This window comes from Paralichthys olivaceus, chromosome 13, assembly GCF_024713975.1.
Source record: "Paralichthys olivaceus isolate ysfri-2021 chromosome 13, ASM2471397v2, whole genome shotgun sequence".
NCBI classification, from domain to species: domain Eukaryota; kingdom Metazoa; phylum Chordata; class Actinopteri; order Pleuronectiformes; family Paralichthyidae; genus Paralichthys; species Paralichthys olivaceus.
In genome coordinates this window covers 11,114,433-11,135,196 of record NC_091105.1, presented here as the reverse complement: position 1 = coordinate 11,135,196, position 20,764 = coordinate 11,114,433, and the positions used below count along the sequence as shown (strand labels likewise).

Sequence of the window (20,764 nt, the reverse complement as noted above, 5' to 3'; positions counted from 1 at the left end):
GGCAATGGGAAAGGTGTCGGTTTTCTTTTTTTGGCAGGTTTACCCAAGCTTAAAGAACATGCGTATAAGGGGCTGGGAGACACCTGGAGAGTGTTTATATGTATCTCTCAATTACAATGATGACACACGGTCTGTGTGGGAGTTTAGCTTTGGCACTTTGTCATAAAATTGTGTTGTTTCTTTTTTTCTGTTTTCTCGTCATCAATATGAAAATCAATGCCATTTGGCTCTTCCTTGTTTCTGTGTAGGTGGGTAGAAATGGGAAACTGGGGGAGTTTTATGTTTAGAAATATGCTGTTTCTCCTCAAATTGTCAGTACCGGTGTTATAAAAACACACATGGGTGATAATTTACCACTGATTCCAGTATTCTCATTTTATTTTTGATCAAATGAATAAATAATCTATTTATTGGTTTTGTTTGGTGGCGAATTTGACTTCTGTATTTTTGCTGTGTTTAAAAACAGTTTTTAAAGTTCTTGTTTTAACATGATTATCATGTTTTGGTCGTAGAGTGACATCATTAAGTTGGGACCTCCTGGAAACCTTTGAGGATCCCTGGGAAACCCGCGGACCACAACTTAGAAACCACTGATGATCTTTATTACTCTACAGCCACGAGGTCAGCCGCAGACAGGTGGCGCTGTTTCCCCGCGCTGGCGGGTCGTCCAGTCGGGAGGAACAGAAGTTTGTTGCGCTGTTTTTACGCAGGCGCACTTCAGGCTGTTTGTCCAGTTCCGCTGGTTGACTTTTACCTGGGAGGTGTACTCTTCAGTTTCGGTTCGCCGGTGCGCGGAGAAAGCAGTACCCGCCGGCCGGTGCCTCCCCTCGGTCCAGAGGCGACCACACTCCCCTCCTCCCTCCCCGGTGTGACTCCGGGTTGAGTCGGGACGGGATTTCTCCGGGATTTTAGAGTTCGTGCGCAACAGCGAGCGGGAGCAGGTGCGCAGGAGAGGGACAGGACAGGGGAAGGAGGTCTGTCTGTTTCCGTGACCGAGTCCCGTCGTTCGCACCGGGCTCCACCGCTGGAAATCAACTGGTTGGTGCCTCGGTGCTCGACCTGTGCTACTTTGATTAGTATGCGGCTGGAGTCCCCGCGCTGCCGCCCACATCCAGCCTGAGCTGAGGACCGATCGGCAGCCCTGAAGTCTCCGCCGCGACTGCTGAGTGACTCCTCGCCCCAGGGAGGACGAGGAGGAGAAGGAGGAGGCGGCGGCGGCAGGAGCTGGAGCCCGGCGTAACGCGGACCTCCTCGTCTTGTTGGTCGGGAAGATGATGGGCTTTCTGCGCCGGACGTTCAGCCGCCGCTCCCGGAGCCGCTTCCAGGCGAGAGAGAGGGACGAGCGGGACGGTAAAGGGGGAGGAGGAGGAGCGGCAGGGGTGACCGGGAACCCCCTGCTCCTGGCCCATCAGCAGCAGGTCGTACACGCGCCTGCCGTGGTCACCGGGGGAGCGTCGGTCCACATCCCGGCGGCCGGGACGGCGAGGACCACCATCAGCTGCCGCGTCCTGCTGCTGGACGGCTCGGATGTCAACGTGGATTTGCCTGTGAGTGAGCTGGAGCCTGTCCGGTGTCCTGACACGACTGTGTCAACAGAGAACGTGTTGCAGGACCAGGTGGTAGTCCAGATTCGTGTGTGCCAAAGTGTGGCCCAGGGACCCAGTGGGGACCATAAGCTGCTTCACGGTGGTCCCTGCAAAAATGAAAGGGTCACTGCGATTTAATTTGATTTACTAGGTAGATTAACAAGCAAAAAATGCACTGCTTCAACATCTACTTTCTCTCTGTGTGGTGTCAGCTGTTCACTGAATAACTTTGAGTTTTTAACAGTCCGTCAACAAAAGCCATAACTCCAAGATCTCATCTTGTGATCTGGGACATTGTGTTTCACTTGTATAGTACAATATTGTAATTAAGAAACATATTAAAAGGATAGTTCACCGAAAAATGAAAAGTGACTTATCTCCTCACCACTGTGCTGATGGAGGGGTGGGTGGAGTGTTTGAGTCCACAAAACACTTTTGGAGTTTAAGGGGTAAACAGTGTTGCAGCCAGATCCAGTTCAATTGAAGTAACTGGTGATCAATTCATAAAACATACATAGAAAAACCATAACATGCCTCCGTACTGCTCCTGTGGTGTCATCCAAGTGTCCGTAAGTCATTTACCATGTAATCTACACCATGTTTTTAGCCACGTTTGAACGCACACACTGCACACAAGCTCTCACCCAAGGTTGTGCGCAGGGTGGCACCCTTGGGCATCGCTACATCCGCTAATGGAAATTTAGGCTGAAAGCATTTTTGCAAATTAACTTGTTTAGAATCACATTTTAGAGTCAAGTTTTTTTCTGTTGATTCTTTACTTCTGAAGAATCGGTCACCATTTACTTGTATTGGATTTGGCTGCAACGCTCTTTACTCCTGAAACTCCAAAAGTGTTTTGTGGACTAAAACACTTCACCCATCCCTCCATCGTCATAGTGGTGAGTAGATAATAAGTGTGTTTTCATTTTTCTGTGATTTATCCCTTTAATGGCTCATTGACGATAGGTACGGAAAGAGATACTTTCATTTCAAAAGTAGTAAGGGCACGGTCACACAAACTCAAAGAGTATTTCGTTCATCAAAGTTGAACTTGAAAGCTTTGCTGCGATTTGCCTCGCAGCAGGAAGTAAATGTTTCATTCGCTTCCTTGCTAGCACAGATTGGCCGGCCCCTGCTTTACATTAGTATGGTTGCTCAGCAATACATCCACTAGAGGGCAGCGCCTAGTTGAGAGTTTCTGACAACAACAAAAGCGATGACAAAAGCGGCCGCAGACCGTTGTCCTACTTAACTCTTTAAAAATGTCTGACATTGTTGAAATATCTTCCTTGTGTCCCATGATCCTCTCTCTTAAACTATTGATTACACTGCCCCCCCCCCCGCCCTTGTATTCGTCCATATCGCTAAGCTTTCAGAAAACTAGCACAAACACAGACAAAATTCAAACAGAGTAGGAACAGAAGGCTCAGTCTGTATAAGAACCTAACATTGAGCATAAATCAGAATCAGTGTGACCAAAGTTTCCCTGCCTCTTGTACCAGAGTGGCCTTTATAGCACAAGTGTGTCTCAGTACAGTGAGAGGAGCAGCTCCAGATGGTGATGACATTACTTTCCCATATGACTGCAGGGAAATCTCACTGATGATACTTGAAGCTGCCCCGTGTTTGCTCCTTTACAGCGTCTGCCTATCACTTTCTTCTTCCTCTTCTTCCACTTCTTCATTTTCACGTCTCTCTCTCCTCGAGTCAATTTCCCTGCATCTGATCTCCAGCCATCCCCCTCAACTCCCTCCTAATCTTCTTTTACACTCCCTCGGTGGCCCTCTCCCTTGCTCATCATCTTACTCTTTCACACTCTGCCTCCTCTTCTCCTCTTCCCTCCTGTGCTCTATCCATCTCCCTCTGTCGCTCCCTCTCTCTGTCGCGCTCTCTCTCTACTCCCCGACTCCCTGATCTGATTTACCAATGCATGGACTCGAGTGCTACGAGTGTGCGAGGGGTAGGTGGGATGATGAGCGTGTGTGTGGGCACCCGTGCGTAAATGTCTTCTCATAAGATGTTTTCATTTTGAAGGTCGTGTGTGTCACTGAAGCTGTTGCGTGCGTGCGTCACCCCTACAAACGCTCAGTCGGTGTATAGTGGGTTATCAGGATATAGGGAGTCTTTCTCTTTGGTCATACAGGGACATTACAGTCATGACACAACGCCCCCTCTTCTGCTGAGGTATTGCAGCTCCAGCAACAATATGACACATGCTTTGTCGAGCTGGCGGTTAAGTCACAGGTGTGTTGGAACAAGTTTGTTCATGTCCGCTAGTTTTCCCACAGGCATTGACAAAGGCGCAGTGAATGCAGCTGAAACTCACCTATTAAACCTAATTAGACTGTCACTTCAGGCTGAATGCAGCCAAAACAACAGGCTGAAGAGAAACTGTAAAATATTCACTTCACTGTTCTTGAGGCCAATTTTGCCTCATTCCTGCTCGTGCATGTGCACCCACGTGATAGAGGCTATGATTTCGACCAGCCTCTACACTCTCCGCAGCAGAATGAGCAAAAGCATTGTGGTGATTTTTTTTTGTCCCCAATCCCCTTAATACCACTGATTTCCTCACACTTTCATACGCTCACCCTGAAGTTTTGTTATCAGGATCCAAAGTACAAGGCTGTCATCTTTGTGCACACCCACTATGGGTCAGACAGGTTAGGCCTTCATACGAGCCGATCACACACACATTTGCTGGTAAACCGTTTAGATAAAGTTTGGGAGATAACAAGTCGTGCTTAAGTGCAGTAACTTGTGTTCTTTGCTCTGTCTGTTAAAGACAAAAGCCTGAATAACAGCCTTTCCCTCAGGGGCTCGTGCTTTGCTTTTGACCCAGATGCACAGACACACACAAACAGTCATGTCTCCTTGACTCTAACTAACCTCAACCATACCTACTATTTGTCTAACACTAATCCAAACCAAACATCACATTACCTAAAAATTCATTGATTTATGTGATGAGGACCTAGTTTTTGATAATATAATGTGAATGTGTAAATAGATTTAGGTCTACATAGCACACAGAGTGAGAGTACACACACTCACACACAAGCACACACAAGCACACACACGAGCAGCCACTTTTCACTTCACCACTACAGTTCATATTGATGCTGTTACGGACCAGGTCTGCTTCTAATCCACTTTCACACTGGACATTCCATACTGGCAAATCTGTGGTCTCCCTGAATGATGAACCTCTAGTTTTAAAACACAAACTTTATCCAGACAAGATCATACACACACACACACACACACACACACACACGACTCAGTTGAAAAGAATTAACTTTTCATCTTTCATTTTTGTTGTAGAGCAAATCTAAAGGCCAGGACCTTTTTGACCAGATCATGTATCACATAGATCTGGTTGAGACAGACTACTTTGGACTGCAGTTCATGGACACAGACCAAGTCTCAGTGAGTATTGATCGCTTGTGTCTGTCACAGAACAGCACCGGCCGATATAATATCTTATTGTCTTGTTCTTTTCTCTCCTGTAGCACTGGCTGGATATGTCCAAGCTCATAAAGAAGCAGATCCGAGGTAAGTGTGAACTCATTAAGTGAAATGTGCAGCGTGCACATGGAAGGCTGTGAGTAGGGAGCAGGTGGTGTATTGTCAAATGTTGACATGGTGATTAACATGTGCATTAGAAGCCATCCCCCTGTTTGCTCTCCAGTCAGTAGTGTGTGTGTGTGTGTGTGTGTGTGTGTGTGTGTGTGTGTGTGTGTGTGTGTGTGTGTGTGTGTGTGTGTGTGTGTGTGTGTGTGTGTGTGTGTGTGTGTGTGTGTGTGTGTGTGTGTGTGTGTCAGATTGATGCAGAGGTAAAACAGGAAAGACACATTAAAATATGTTAGAGAGAAATGAAGATTTATGGCCTTGGTGACAGTGAAAGATGAACTGCATGAAATAAATTGAGTGAATGAATGAAATAGAATAGATAAAATAAATCTTGAAAATGTTTGATTTGATTAAGTTACCTCTTCATCTTTCTCCGAGTCTTTCTCTTCCTGTCTGTCATGTGAAGTCCTTATTTATTAGACTTTTACCCCTCTTGTCTTCATCTCCTGTAGACGCGTCTCCCTACAGACTCTTCTTCAGGGTGAAATTTTACTCCTCAGAGCCAAATAACCTGCGCGAAGAGTTCACAAGGTAAAGATCTCACACACAATTTAAACACACACTTGAATGCACACAGTTTTTTTCTCTGGAGCGCAGTGTCGAGGTCCGAAGGGGACGTGAGGCTAATTACTTTGCTGCTGTGGGCACTTTCAAATCAGGGCCAAATGGACAGAGACTTGTTAAAGCAAATTATGTGTCAGCGGCGGAGAGAAGCCTGTGATACATCAATTGATTTATGTTCACCCTCGAAGAAAAGCTCTCACTCTGTTTTATTTATCTTGTTAACACCAACAGGTACCTGTTTGTGCTGCAGCTTCGGCAAGACATTCTGTCTGGCAAGTAAGTTTCTCTGTCATCCTCTCGTTACATTTACATTTAGTTATTTAGGGAGACACTTTTATCTAATGTGAATTACAACTGAGGGACAACATAAAATATTCAAAACAGTAGGAGACTTTGAAGTAAGTTTGACAAATTGAATTTGTTCATAAAGACAAAGTACATGGAGATCAGGTAGAGAAGTGCACAGTAAGTGGCTCGTTAGTTTGTTAGAAGTAGTAGTCATCTGAAACCTTTTTTCCCTTCCTGATACCTTTTTCAGTAAGTGGACTTAACTTTACATAACGACCAATACAGAGTACCAATATGATACTGGTGTATTAAAAAAATAACAACTTATATGACATATTTCAACAGCTCTGTGCTACTAACCCTGCATGGGACTAGGGCTTCTTATGCTTTGTAAGATTGCTTCTATTGTAAATGGCTAAATTAGTGCCACTTATAAAAACTGAAGTCTTATATATGGTTCATGTCAGTGTTTTAATTGTGGGACTTTCCAGCGTGAAATACAGTATTTCAGAATAACTGACATGTTAGCCAGCTCTGGCTAAAGCTTCACTTCTTTTATTCAAGAAAAGTACCTGCCAGTCGCAGTAGAGTCCAACTGTGAGTTTGGAGCGGTGAAGATGAAATGATTGGAGATGAAGAGTTTGACGCTGATATTTTGCAGAAGAGATTCTTCGGTCATCATGACTATGAGTCAGAGATAGGTCAGAGAAACAAGCCGAGGTCTGAGAGACGTTGGGTGTCGTTTGTGTAGCAGAGATACTAGGAAGCACGCCAGCAGATAATTGGACCCGAGGAGGACGTTCCAAAGAGAATGAGGGACAGGACGGGATGAGGATGTTTGTCTTGCAAACCCATTTTAGGTCAAATAAGTATATCAGGGACAAGAAGTCTGATTAAATTGATTATCCTGTCACCTTGGACCAGTAGCAGACAGACATGTTAAATAATGGAAGACCACAATGTGTCCTTGCACATCCACAAAGTCCCCTGTTTGTCCCGGCAGATTGAGACACTGCTGAACACATACATGCACATATACTTTCTTTACAGACAGACACAAACTCTCCTTCACTCACTTAGACTCAGCATGGAGATGTTTCAGCCGAGCATATTGTGAGCCTCAAACAGTATCTGGAGAACAGAGAGAAGGGAGAGGTTCGCTGGATGTGAATAATGAATGAGGGATGTGGCAGGAAGGTAAATAGATGAATCAAAGGTGAAGGGAGGGAGGGAGGGTCGAGGAAACTGCTGCACAACCAGAGGCGATTGACTGAATTGAAATATTGACTAGAAGACAAGACAGTGGCACTGAACGTTCAGAGATCACCTAAGTTTGTAAAGTTTTGTCTGAGGGGAGCATGGAAGAATCATGACAATCCTTCCAGCCGTTGTTTCCATAGTTGCACTAGATGTAAAGTCACTGAATCACCAAATTCAGCTTGATTCATCATCTGGGGACCATGAATGTCTCTGTAAACTTTCATATCCCTCCATCTAAGAGTTGTGGATCAGAATGGTGTTTGGTGGTCAAGTAATGTCAAAAAAGATGTTTCTTAAAAGGTCAAAATATAATGAATGATGTACAATCGTTAAAGTTAAAATCAAAGAATCAGCCCTTCTGTATCTGCTGCACTAAACTTGACTGTCTGGTGGAGTATTAGTGAATCACCAATTTTCTGGCGATTCCCCCTCATTCGTGAGAACATCTGGATCTCACAAGAAGCATTAATCTGGATACACACACACACACACACACACACACACACAGACACACACAGACACAGGCGACTTCTGTACACTTTTCCTCTTCTTCTTCCTATCAACACAAACCTGCATGCACAAACACACACCCAGACAGTGTATTACACCCCACCCCACCCCCCTCTGTCTCCTTCTGGCTCTATCTGGGCCACACATCCCCAGAGTCCAGCTCTATTATAAAGCTCAAGATCAGGAACAGCAGAGGGCTGCTTATTTTAGGAAAAGGGTTGCTCCACACACACACACACACACACACACACACACACACACACACACCATGTAGGTCATTCTGACACTTTCATGTCTTTCTAACACATGATAACATGTACACATCACACCGTGGTTAGGACAGGCTCATCATCAGCGTCTCATTTTCTCTCTCCAGGCTCAAATGTCCATATGATGTCTCAGTAGAGCTGGCGGCATATTGTTTACAAAGTAAGTCAACTTCACACACTCATTCATATCAATTTTAACCATTACATTTATTCACAATTACGATCATATTGAGAGGTTTATCATCCGTCCCTCCTCTCACAGGACCACACTGGAAATGTTTCGTGTTGAGCTCAGTCACTACAGATAATTCATATTACTGCTTCCTGCTCTCCAAAGCAAATTCTAAAGCTTAAACATTCTTTTCGCTTGATTGTACCTTTCAGGAAGCAGCTGGTTTCCTTGCATTTCATTTGGATATGACAATTAATGTGCAAATTTAAACTTGAAATATATTCATTTCCTTGCTGGTGCTGTACATGTGGAATGTCATTGGAAAATTATATGACAATTATTGGATATTATGAGGTTTATAATTATGAGGTTAAGAGCATGTTCTGTTCAGCTTTGTATTTGTGAATGTCTTTTCCTTTTCGTCTGTACTTGACATGTATGTGTGTGATTTCATCCAGGTGAACTGGGAGACTGTGATCCATTAGATCACTCTCCTGTGCTGGTGTCGGAGTTTCGTTTCAGCCCTAAACAGAGCGAGCCCATGGAGGCGGACATCTTCAGCAGGTGGCTGGAGCTCAGGTGAGACGCGACATGCATCTGCAGCAATATTTCTGCTGTGTCAAAGCAAACTATTGAAATCTGAATCAGCATGGCCACGTCTAAATTTCACTGTCCCTGCGCTCTCCCCTCCTCCGCCTCGGTCTTGCTCTCACTAGTCTGTTTGAAGGATTAAGGGATTAATCCCGGGAGGGTCTTGATTGATTCCAGGCAGTATTTAACCCAGCCACGGTCTGATTGCTCCCATCTCGGATGAGATTACATACACATATGCTTTGCTTCACCGAGCCACACAAGGACGAACCCACACCGAGTTCATAGTCATTCGTACACACAAAGAGTGAGTCAGTGACACAGCGGGATAGTTGCTCACCAAGTATTTCCCTTACTAACACCAATTACCAACCGAGGTCATGTAGGAAGTTGTGTTGTTATTGATAGTTTCCTTTTTCAGGCCGGGCTGCACCAGTGTCAGCGCTGAGAAGACGTAGGGAGTGATTTTTTGGTTGAGAAAACTCAACATGATGTCTTGTCTTGTCTTAAATCTTCAGGGGGAAGAGCCCTTCTCAAGCAGAGATTTCTTTTCTCAACAAATGCAAGTGGCTGGAACTTTACGGAGTAGATATGCACTTTGTCAAGGTGTGTGAGTGTGTTCTACTGTCACAAATCTCTCTCTCAACATGTGTGAGTGCATTACAAAGTGTTTTATTGTTGAGCACTAAAGGTGTGTGTGTTTTATTTTCAGGGCAGAGATGGAGGAGAATATGCTCTCGGTCTCACTCCGACTGGGATCTTAGTATTTGAAGGCTCCAACAAAATCGGGCTCTTCTTTTGGTAAGTCAGTCAAACACGTCCCATCATAAAGTTGGTGCTGTGGCACCTTGGGGAGAATAAAGGACATTTTAGTAACATGACAACACATTAAAAGATAAAGCAACAATTTTATCAACATAGTTCTTATATTACATCTCCAAACTCATCATACACAATTAGAAACAATAAGAATTTTAATTATAGTAACACTACACCATGGCACAGTTAGTGGATGTTATCGGTAATGCAATTTTCCAGGAACACAGCAGTAATTCATAATATAGGTTAAAGCTGAACGAACACAGACCATTATTTCATTAACAGGAAAATTATCTGTAACAATTTTGATTGTTGATAAGTTCTTTCTGTCATGTTTACAGCAAAGAAAACAAACAATGTCCAGTAATAGTAATATATAATGATTTCTATAAAGCCGAGCTGCTTCTTCACACATTTTTATGGGCATAGATATGGTGATGGCCCATGATGAAATACATAAGCACTTTCAATGAGTGCAGTGATTTTATAACATCTCCAGTCATCACAACCACCAGGAATAACTTTCACACTAATACAGCGTCTTTGTCTTTGTCTGTTTTGTGTCTCTGTGGGATCTCCAGGCCCAAAATCACTCTGCTGGACTTCAAAAAGAGTCGACTGACGTTGGCCGTGGTGGAGGACGATGATCAGGTTTGCGTTCCTGCAGCAAAAACACAATCCAACACACAGACATCCCCAGGCGCACAGTTGAAAGACGACTAACTGTTGGTTTTTTCTGTGTTTCCTGACTGTGCAGGGTCGGGAGCAGGAGCATACGTTTGTGTTCCAGCTGGCCAGCTCCAAGAGCTGCAAACACCTGTGGAAGTGCGCCGTGGAGAGCCACGCCTTCTTCCGGCTTCGACAACCAACCACAGGCAAAGCCGGCCGCAGTGACTTCACACGACTCGGGACCCGCTTCAGATTCAGGTAGAGATGAAACTCACGAGGACCACACAAGTCGTGTTGAGGCCTGCACTTGTACCAGCATATGGAGAATAGTGTATCACATAAAAACAGAGCCTTTGTATCTATGGTTACAGCGTATCTATGGTTACATGGATCTGTTCCTATGGCGACAGAGATTTTCCATTCATATTGTTTGCTTTCTTCCGATTATAATCAGAGGTGGTCAAAGCAAATTCTCACACTTTAAGGCCACTTACTGTCACTTACTGGAGCAGCTGAACAAAGCAGTATGAAGTCTGCTTCAGTGGAGAAGAGTTACAGGTGGTGGACGTAAAAATATGAAAACCCCTTTAACTGTGTAGTGTCATCCAGAATGATAAACATACCAAAGTATTGAATGAGCGATGTATGCTTATAGAAATAAGAGCTAACACATGAAATTAAAGGCTGTTAAATAGAAAACTATACAAAGGTTTTCTCATATTAAGTATTTTATTTATTATAATTTAAGATTTTACACAAACTCTCCCATTTAATCACAGTCAATTATAGGAGCAGTTTTCTTGACGATGGCACGATAATAACATTTTTTTTGAAAGGGAGAATAAATAGCTTGAGCTTAAATTCCCTGGTAGTGAAATCTGCAGTGTGCTGGTTCTTAAGTAATCACTTGTGGACCTTTCTCTCTCTTGGTTGTCTCAGTGGTAAGACGGAGTATCAGGCCACTCATGGTGGCAGACTGAGGAGAACCAGCACATTCGAGAGGAGGCCGAGCAAGAGATACCCCTCCCGTACACAGTCGCTGGGCAAAGGTGGGTCTTAACGAACGATGATGACTAACAGCTCCTGTTTTGTCCTTTATGTGTGATAATGTGCGAGAGACACATCATCATAAAGGGCACATGCTGTTTGATTTTACTGTGTTGAATGCAATGCAGAATTAATGTTGAGCAGTTTGTGGAAAAGGTATCGCTGCAGGTTTCTCTGTTAAAAAATCAAGAATTAGTTTATAATTCAGGTTAAAATATGCTAAAGAAGGTGCTCAAACATTTCAGACTTAATGGTTGTTTATTCTACTTTGTCTGAAGCACCTGCTGTTCTCTTCAGTCCTCCTTAACTCACACCTTCACAGGCTTATATAAATAAATGATCAAGTGCAGCCCTGAATGAGAATTCCAGTGATGGCAACAGCTGAGCATCAGTAACAAATCTGGGCTGATAAATCAGACTAATACTTCATAACCCCCTCTAATGAAATAGTTGAATATAAATAAGAGACAAACTTATAAATGATATTTTCCTTTTCTTTGCTAACCAATGTCACTCTCTTTCTCAGTTGCCATTTCTCCTGCCAAGCTGCCACATATCAGGTAAAACACACACACACAAAAACAAGCACAACTATACATAATACTCACTTGCTCACTCATGTCTCTGTACTTGTGAGGACATTCCATTTATTTCATTCATTCTTTATCCCCTAACCTTGACCTTAATCCAAATAACGGCCTGGATAATCTTAATGCTAAAACTAAAATATCCCCTCTGTATAAGAGAAGTAAAATGTCCTCACCTTGTAGGTTTTCCCAGCAATACTACATAAAGAATTTGATGTAGTCATTTTGTTAATCTGCCAGTAATGAGTGTTGTCATTCTTTTCTCCAGCTCTCATGCCAGCCCTGATCCCAGCCTACATCCAGTGAGTGACCTCAGATAACCCACTTTTCATACAAACACACAGACGCACACGATCTGGCTTCTCCCCCGTGACAACATTTAATTACTGCATCTCTTCAATCCCTTGTCCTCTCCTTCCCTCCTCCAGTACCAGCACAACATCCCTATTGGCCACGAGCCGTGGCATGCAGCCCACCCCGCTCTCACGCCCCCGGTTTACCTGCAGCCCTCTGGACACACGCCGCCGCACAGGTAAGTCGACGGACCACACACAGAGGCGAGGTGGTGTTGAGAGATTCTCCAAGACATCTTAGGGGTCCTTGTTTAGAAATTTACCAGAGGGCAGGTTTCTATTTTTAGACAAAGTCACTCATCTCACACTCCACACGATCTGTTTTTCATCATGTTCCATGTCGGTCATACACATCATATCCCTGTTTGTCTGTCTGTGTGTCTTCTGTACCTCCGTCTACGTCTGTGTGTGTGTGTGATCTCCATCTCCTTGTTATGTTCAGGCCCTCTGTCAACTCTGCGAGTCCCGTGTCCACTCATCCTCCCGTTCCAGAGCGAACCAGCAGCATCCGCCCAGGATCCGTCAGTGTGGTTTTCAGGGACAAAGTCATGACGGCACTTTGACCCCTGTTTGTCGCAGGAATCCGTTCCAGACTCTTAACACTAAAGCCGACACAGACACACCCCCAACCCCCACCCACCCAACCCCCCCAAAAAAAGAGAGAAGCTCTGTTGATGGACTGAGAAGGAAATTATGTCTCTCATCACTTCATCTATTTGTCACATTCACTCCATCTTTAAATCGGGACAAAGGACAAGCGGTTTTCGAACTGTGAGGCGAAGGGTGAGACGTGGTCAGTGAAAGGGACAAGTGCAGGCTGTTGTTCTGAAAACAATGGGAAGTTATTTATTGTAATTTAGCCTCTTGTCAACACGGAGCAGTGGCAATGACACACAGCTTTACTGTTTACTGTTTTACTTTTAAAACCCAATGTCTGCAAATTGCACCCAAAATCTGATGGACGATATGACAGATCCCCAAAAGTGAAGCCAAAGCGTCTTGATCACCATCTGGTGCCTGGCTGCAGTATAGCTTATAAACCCTGTCTACTACATGTGAGTGGATGGGACACAAACCAAACTAAGTACACACTGTACATTTTTCTCAAAGATGGTCTCTGTCATCTACGGTTGTTCCTTTTGAGTTTTATTTAGTTACGATGCTGATGGCAAAAGGTGAAACGTCATGTTTGACAGCTGAGCCTGGCTCTCGATTGTTTCGAGTGTGTGTATCGGCATCTATCTCACAATCGCCACTGCACAGACTCTTGTCTCCTAATGCACAAGACGGTGGCATTTGTATCCACAATGTTTTGGCTTCATTTCTGTAAAGAAATTCACATATTTTTACATTCTGTGGGACATTTTCCGAGGATTTTTTCAATTTCTATTGTGACGTGAATGTGTATACATTTCCTTAGAAATCGTAGAAAGAAGAATATTTCTTCTTTAAAACTCCAGAACTTTCCTGAGAGTCGTTTTAAGTTTTCTTTATTATCAAACTAAACCACTGATAGCTGCAGGTACGTAGGAAACATGAACTGCTAATGGCTAATTCTGCGTGTTTTAATGATGCCTGTTCACCAGAATGTAAACAAATATAGACTAAAATAAAAACTGCTCAAGTTGTAGCTGAGACACAACTTGCTGACTTGATTGTAACTTTAAACTCTTTATATCCCCCCAAATTATGTGAATGATCCCGAAAGTCACCCGTTAAAGGTGGAAATAAGACAGAATAATATCAATGTTGATGTTTTAAAGTTGCACTATACGTCTCTGCATGGTTCTATATGGTTTCAAACTTTTAAAACTCCTGATGTAGATTAACAGACAACACTATAGGACCCAGATAAGATAAAGACAGGAGCAGGTTTAGTCGCTTTGTGCCTTGGTTTGCTTGTGAGTTATGTTTCAGTCTCTCTACATGTTTACTGCAATATATCTGGAAGATGAAATGAATCTTTGTGCCTTAGAAATCTAGAGAAAGCTAATTTATCACTTTGAATGGAGTGAAATAAAATGATGTGAGAGCTGAGTGAGGTCTCAGTCTCCACAGGTGGAAGGGTCCAGATAAGCACATACTCTCTGCTGGTTTAGGGATTAAGCTGCTTTATGTATAGTATATATATATGTGTAGTTCGGTGAAAGATAGAAACCCTCTGCATATGCTGTTTGTGCTTTGAAAGTGAGGATGCTGAATAAACTTTTACATTAATTTAACATCAGGTTATAGATGAATTAAATCAACCAGCTGTTTACAGAGGACTTGGCCAAGGTTTGTGCTGTTGTAGTGCGTCGCCTTTTACTCTGATGTTTACTGGAATCACATGATGCCTTTAGGGATGTTTCTTTATTGCTTTTCAAATAAAGAAGATGTTTGAAACTGCTAAACTGCAAAAACGTGTGTCCTTCTGGTTTTTGTTATGTCATTTTCAGCATTTTAGAGTGTTTTGATCATGTGTCATCTTCAGTTTCCCTCTGAGCGGCCCTGCGTCAGACCATCAGTTCAGCGTAGAGGAGAATGAGACGTCGTACTCTGGAAAGATCCACCACCATCACCGACGCCACACACACAGCCAGGACACGCTCTGCCACACACACACCAAGAACAGTGAGTACATTTTGTGCAGTGTGAGTTTCAGCAGCAACATGTGGTTTATTACAAACAGGCCATAGTTTCTCACTTAAAGCATAGATTCACATGTCTTAAAACAAGAGTCATGTGCCCATGTGAACAGTGGAACAGGTTTTGCCTGCTGCAGTGATTCATTCTGTTTAAACTGGCCATGAAAGGATCTGTTTCCAGTGAAATATCCATGTAACCGGAGACAAACTCCACATTCAGGCCCTTTTAAATGCAATATAAAGTGATGCCATGAAAAGAAAAAACCTGTTTCAATGTCCATGTGCAGCAGAATATTAATTCAAAACAGACCTAAAAAATATGAAACTATCAGTTGATATTTTCTCCTTTAATGAAATGTATCCACCCACCCATTCACCCACCCATCCATCCATCCATGCACCCATCTTTTCTGTACTGTATATGTATGATAATCCACAGATTTCAGTGTAATAACAGTAAAACTAGTTGAAAGTATTAATCTATCAAACTAACTTTATTTATATAAGACATTTCAAACAAATCAATTGCAATTCAAAGTACTTTACAGGTTATAAAATCGTTCTGAATATTCTGTTTTTCAAATGTTCTTTTGTTTGACGTAAATGACACAAGATTATTCACCTCCATCTTACTAAGGTTTAATAAAATTAAATACAATGAACGCTAACATCAAACCCACCAGTGATTCATCAGCTCTCATCTAAGTAACAAAAACCCAATGACTGTGACAGTAACAGATCTGGCCTGTGGTGTGCGTTTTGTGTGTGTGTGTGTAAATCAGAACGTCGAGCTCCTCCCTGCCCGTCGGATGAGTTGAACATCTCTCAGTCTCTGCTCAAGGCTCTGGAGTCAGACAGCGATTCTCCTCCCTGGCCCTCGCTGCCCTCGCTTCACGTCAACATCGACAACAAGGTCAGACACATTTCCGACACGCTGTCTTCCCATTCTACTGACAAAAAGAGAGGTGGAACGGGTCTGGGGTTTTTTTGAACCTTGCTGTTTGTTCCCTGTGACAGGGGGAGGAGAAGCAGCTGTCTGAAAAGTCTCTGCATCCTCCTGCCTCCCCGGCGATGCTCCCTGACCACCTTAAATGTAACATCCTCAAAGCCCAGATGGAGGCCGCCTTCAGGGTGCGTTTATAAAGCTGTTTACTGTGCTGACTCTCTAATGGCACTGCAGAGTGGAAAGTAAATATTTACGTCTTTCTGTCCTCCGATATATAGAAGGAAGGTCCAACAACGCCCAGAGGAAGGTGCTCAAATGAGACCATCAGTGACAGGCCAGTGGTCCCACACCATGTCCACATGCTTGCACATGTTTCTAACACATAAGACTAACTCTCCATGTGATAACTCTGCTCCTCAGGTATCAGAGCTCATCCCAAGACTCAGCTGCTTCCAGCCTGACCGCAGAGAAGACGTCTCATTGGCAGGACTGCAACCCAACGCCGGACAGACTGCACCCCAACGCCAACCAGAGCACCAACCGTAGGAAACGACTGGTCAGGCAGTTCAGCTTGTGAGTATTACCTCGGAAGGGCAGAGCTCCTGGGCAGCACTTGAGCCTCAGTGGGAGGGAAAATTCTCCCCGGAAATAAACATCAGAAAGGTTGAAGCATGTGATGCTGCCTCTTCTCTGTGAAAAATTTAATTTTCTTCAGAACAGTGTGCAGGTCGTGTAAGTCACTCAGCCTCTCTCTCAATTTATTGCACGTTAGTAACCATGAAGATGAAGATAATCTCCCAGAAGCCCTTGCAGCCATCTCCTTGCAGAGTACGGGAAAGTCAGGCTCCAGCAGCTCGCTGGACAAACAGATACAGCCGTCCATATACCCACAGGTAACACCCACTCACACTCCTCATATCCGGGGATTATTTCACTCCCACAGTATCATCTAGAAGTAAACAGAGTATATATTGTATATATATATATACTGATGTTTATTCCAGGTGGACAATATGCCAGCACTGGAGCTGGGTAGTCCATGCTGTCCCTCTCCTTCACCCTCCCCCCACCTCTCCCCCTCTTGCTACCGTAGCTCCATCCCTCACCTGGTCCCTTACCTCGCCGCCCATAGCGACAGGTAAAACACCTCCACTCCTCTCTGTGGGACACATGTCAAACATTTCTTAGATTTTAAAGAGAAACCTTTTCACATCAAGATTTCATACAAACAGATCGTATTGTTGAAACACAATGCATTGTTCAAGATTAAATCAACCTTTTTGGTTTGTGATACGAAGGCTTTTCAATCAGGTGGTTTCATTCAGAGTCAAAGGTCCAACGTTTGCAAAAACAAGAAAGACAAGAAAACTTTTCCATCTGAATTATCTTCTTGTATTTTAACTTTTTAAAACTTTTGTTTCTTCTTGTCTCTCCCTTTAATGATCTCATGACCCCTAGATTGTATTTGTTACCCTCTGTGGAAGGGCCTGACCCTCAGGCCTAACCTAATGAACTGTATTTAAAGTAGTTCAAACCAGCTCTATGTCAAACAACTACTACAGTTAAACACAGCTTATGTCTATACCTTAATGCATGAGTCTAATAACACAAAGAATAATAATATATCAGTATCAGGAGCCATTTTTCTACAGGACAAATACTTTTACCATGTAGGGGCTTTACTTATTTGAGTATTTTATTTACATTTTTCTTAAATTGTTTGATGTAAGTTTAAGTTCTTATTCCACCACTGTGTTGATATTTGTTTAAGCTCAGAACTATTTGAAAGATTTGAAGCAGGTGCAGTGGCCTCATGGGTATTTTAAATACCATGTAACTGTAACATCCCTGGTTTGATCTTTGCCTCTACTGTCACTGTCCAATACAAGCAAACAGGTTTCTAAAGATGGAAATCATTTTGTTGTAATCGGTTCAGGAGAAGAAAGACATCTCAAAGACCTAAAACACTGGACAGCAGTTGCTCTGGACAATAGCTAGTCTGAGCATTTCCTTTTAAATTGATTGTTTTTCATTATTTTACATAACTGTGGAATCTCATCCATAACTGGATTTTGTTTGTCTAATTTAAAATACTGCATTTTAGGTCAAAACTGAGTTAAGTCCAGACTCAGACATTCTTACATCGGTTTTTCCATAAAGGAATTATTATGGCATTTAAATGTATAATTGTGGGCAGGAAAAAAAATCTAATAGGTTTAGCAGAGCAGACTGTCGTCTCTGTGGCTGCTGACTCAAAATGTGAAATTCACATCTTTAAATGTTATTTTGCAGCTATCACTTAGTTCAAATGAACAGGAACATATATTGTTTGCGTAGATATATTTTCCCTGTAGGCATTAGATAACCAAACATAAAGGTTTGACAACATATTTGCCTCATACCGAGTTTGGCTTTAATCTTCAATTCCTCTTTTTATGTTGTTTTTATCATAGTTATTTTCAAACAGTTTTTTTGCTGCCATCTTAATATCTCTTTTAAAAAAGGCCCATTCATTCTCAGTGAGACATTTGTCTGGTTACAAGAAGGAAAGTGTATCTGTAAACTTGTGATAACGTGAGGTTTGTGTGTGTGTCTGCAGCGGGGAGGAAACAAGGTTGGACAGAGAGAAGATACTCAGAGCTCTCCTGATGACAGAGCTCTGAGACCTTGACCCTTGACCTCTGTGACGGACATTATACTGGAGGCGTAAAAAGAAGTCCCAAAGTCGTTAGCTGCAATCAACATTTGTATATTTGCATAATACATTCAGCATTTATAAATATATATTTGCATAAAGGCAATTGTTATATTTGCTTAACTGTTATTTTAGAAGGATGGTTATTTATATTCATTAGATTATAACTATAAGCTAAGTGAGAGAATCAAGTGGACACACACACACACACACACACACACACACACACACACACACACACACACACACTCACACTACAGACACGCTTCAGATGTGACTGGTGCTGCCTGCATGATAACTGTGGTACAGTTTTGGGGTTATGTTTAGGTTTTTATGTGATTTCATCATCACTGTGTCCATGTTGGCGTCTAAACTGTGTTTCAGACAGCGACTGTTGAAGCATCAAGGTCTAAACTTTAAAAAAAACAACCTAAAAGCCAATTCACTTTCAAATCAGTTTGTTCACAATGTAAATAGAAGTTGTATTTAACATGCTGAGCATAACAGAGCAGGCTGTGAATGCTTGTTTCCTTATTGTATTTACTCTCATGTCAACCATCCACTCTGACATGTCAAAACATTTGCAGCATTTGAGGTTGAATAAACATCCTGAACGGATTAATTGAAAGTGAATTCTGACTGTGTGTGGATGATGCTGACACTGGATCGTTCTGTGAGACGCTGCAGTCTCAGTCTGTCCACTGGAAGGAGACAAATCTGCAGTCACGGCTGAAAACACTGATCCTGTAGCACCGGCTGTCTCCAGGAGCAGATCATGATTCACTTTGGGTTTTTTTCATGCAGTCGGTGTTTTCATCTCAAGTCAAGTGAGAACTGGTTTCAGAAGTAATCTTATAAATAGCCATAACCCTGCTGCTCAACAACTTCACTTCTTATGTCACAACCACATCAGAGGGAGTGTTTCACCTCCTGCTGTTCTAAACCTGTTGACTGAGCTCTTTCTGCCCTCAGTTTGATCTTAATAAAAGACACATCATGAGTTTGACAACTCTGTAGTAGCATCTTTGGTCTCTGCACTGACATGGGAATGTGGCCCTGCCTCACTTTGCGTGCTTGTGCATTAAGTGTATGTGAGCATGTGTTGTGTGTGAGTGTGTGAAGGCCTCACCCACCCTCTGAGGGAATGTTGTTATAAAGAATATAACTGATTTATCTACCTCTACACACCTGTTACAGTGAAGTGAGTCAGCCTGTAATTGCACCTCTGCTATATCGCTCAGTGAACCAGTTAGCACGAGATGCTTCCTCTTCTAGTTCGAGAAGCAGCACAATGGATCTGGTATGAGCCAAAGAATATGCTGCAAATATCCCTAATGTCTAAGGGAATTAGTATTGATATGACATATGTATTTATAGTAACCTGCTGTGGCAAGTGGGTAAATGAAATAATCACATCCTTGTTTAAATGTTTCTATATAACAAGATTTGTGTTGAAATTAATGGACATGTTTAGCTTTTTGAAAAACGCACCCTTACCCTTTGCTTACTCAGACTTAGAATGCAATATAAGTAATGAAATATAACTTTCCCTCATTTTTCAACTTCTTCTTGATTTTAAGCCAAACATGTTAATGTAACAACACACATGACATGGACCAAATCACACATTGGGACTAGAAAAAGTAAGGATGCAAACAAGACAATAATATTGTGAATATTATAAGTTGGGCATCTTGTTACTCTATTGTTGAACCAAAATTGACAGTAAATTAAAATGTATCACCTCTGCCACTGATGAATGGGACACAGGCAGCAGCTCTGACACTGTTACGATCATTATATTAGTTTACAGCTAAAGGTGTATGAGTGGAAATCACAACAGCAAATCACAAAACATGTTTTGTCAGCATTTATTAGAAGTTAAGGGCATTGTGTTCTTTTATTTACTGTTTTCCTGTTTGCAGTTGTGTTTGGTGATTTGATGTTGTGATTTGCACTTTGGGGTCACCATAGATTTTTAATTGCAAAAAGAAAAACTAGACAATCATCCCCTTCATTTCCTGATATCCATTGGATTAGACTTCATCAAAGATACAATTATATTCTTTTGTTCTTGAAATGTATAATTTTCATACTTAAATTCTAAAACACATATTTCAAACTGGAATAAAACACTTGCATTATCTC

The 20,764-nt window shown here is 42.5% G+C and overlaps 1 protein-coding gene across 2 annotated transcripts; it reads left to right on the top strand.

The window, feature by feature from the left end:
* The first annotated feature begins 732 nt into the window (after positions 1-732).
* Positions 733-18,725, top strand: epb41l4b (erythrocyte membrane protein band 4.1 like 4B). 2 transcript variants are annotated; one of them, XM_020108972.2, is made up of 23 exons: positions 733-1,547; positions 4,911-5,015; positions 5,099-5,141; positions 5,672-5,750; positions 6,015-6,059; positions 8,218-8,270; positions 8,741-8,861; positions 9,392-9,479; positions 9,586-9,674; positions 10,274-10,343; positions 10,450-10,619; positions 11,301-11,410; positions 11,935-11,968; positions 12,264-12,297; positions 12,424-12,527; positions 14,822-14,961; positions 15,758-15,888; positions 15,993-16,106; positions 16,200-16,255; positions 16,342-16,494; positions 16,694-16,814; positions 16,926-17,059; positions 18,521-18,725. In XM_020108972.2, the coding sequence occupies exons 1-23, from the start codon at positions 1,272-1,274 to the stop codon at positions 18,582-18,584; spliced, it is 2,334 nt and encodes a 777-aa protein (XP_019964531.2). In that variant the 5' UTR covers positions 733-1,271; the 3' UTR covers positions 18,585-18,725. The 2 variants fall into 2 exon arrangements, with proteins under 2 accessions (XP_019964531.2, XP_019964532.2); XM_020108973.2 differs by lacking the exon at positions 16,926-17,059.
* Positions 18,726-20,764: the final 2,039 nt, after the last annotated feature.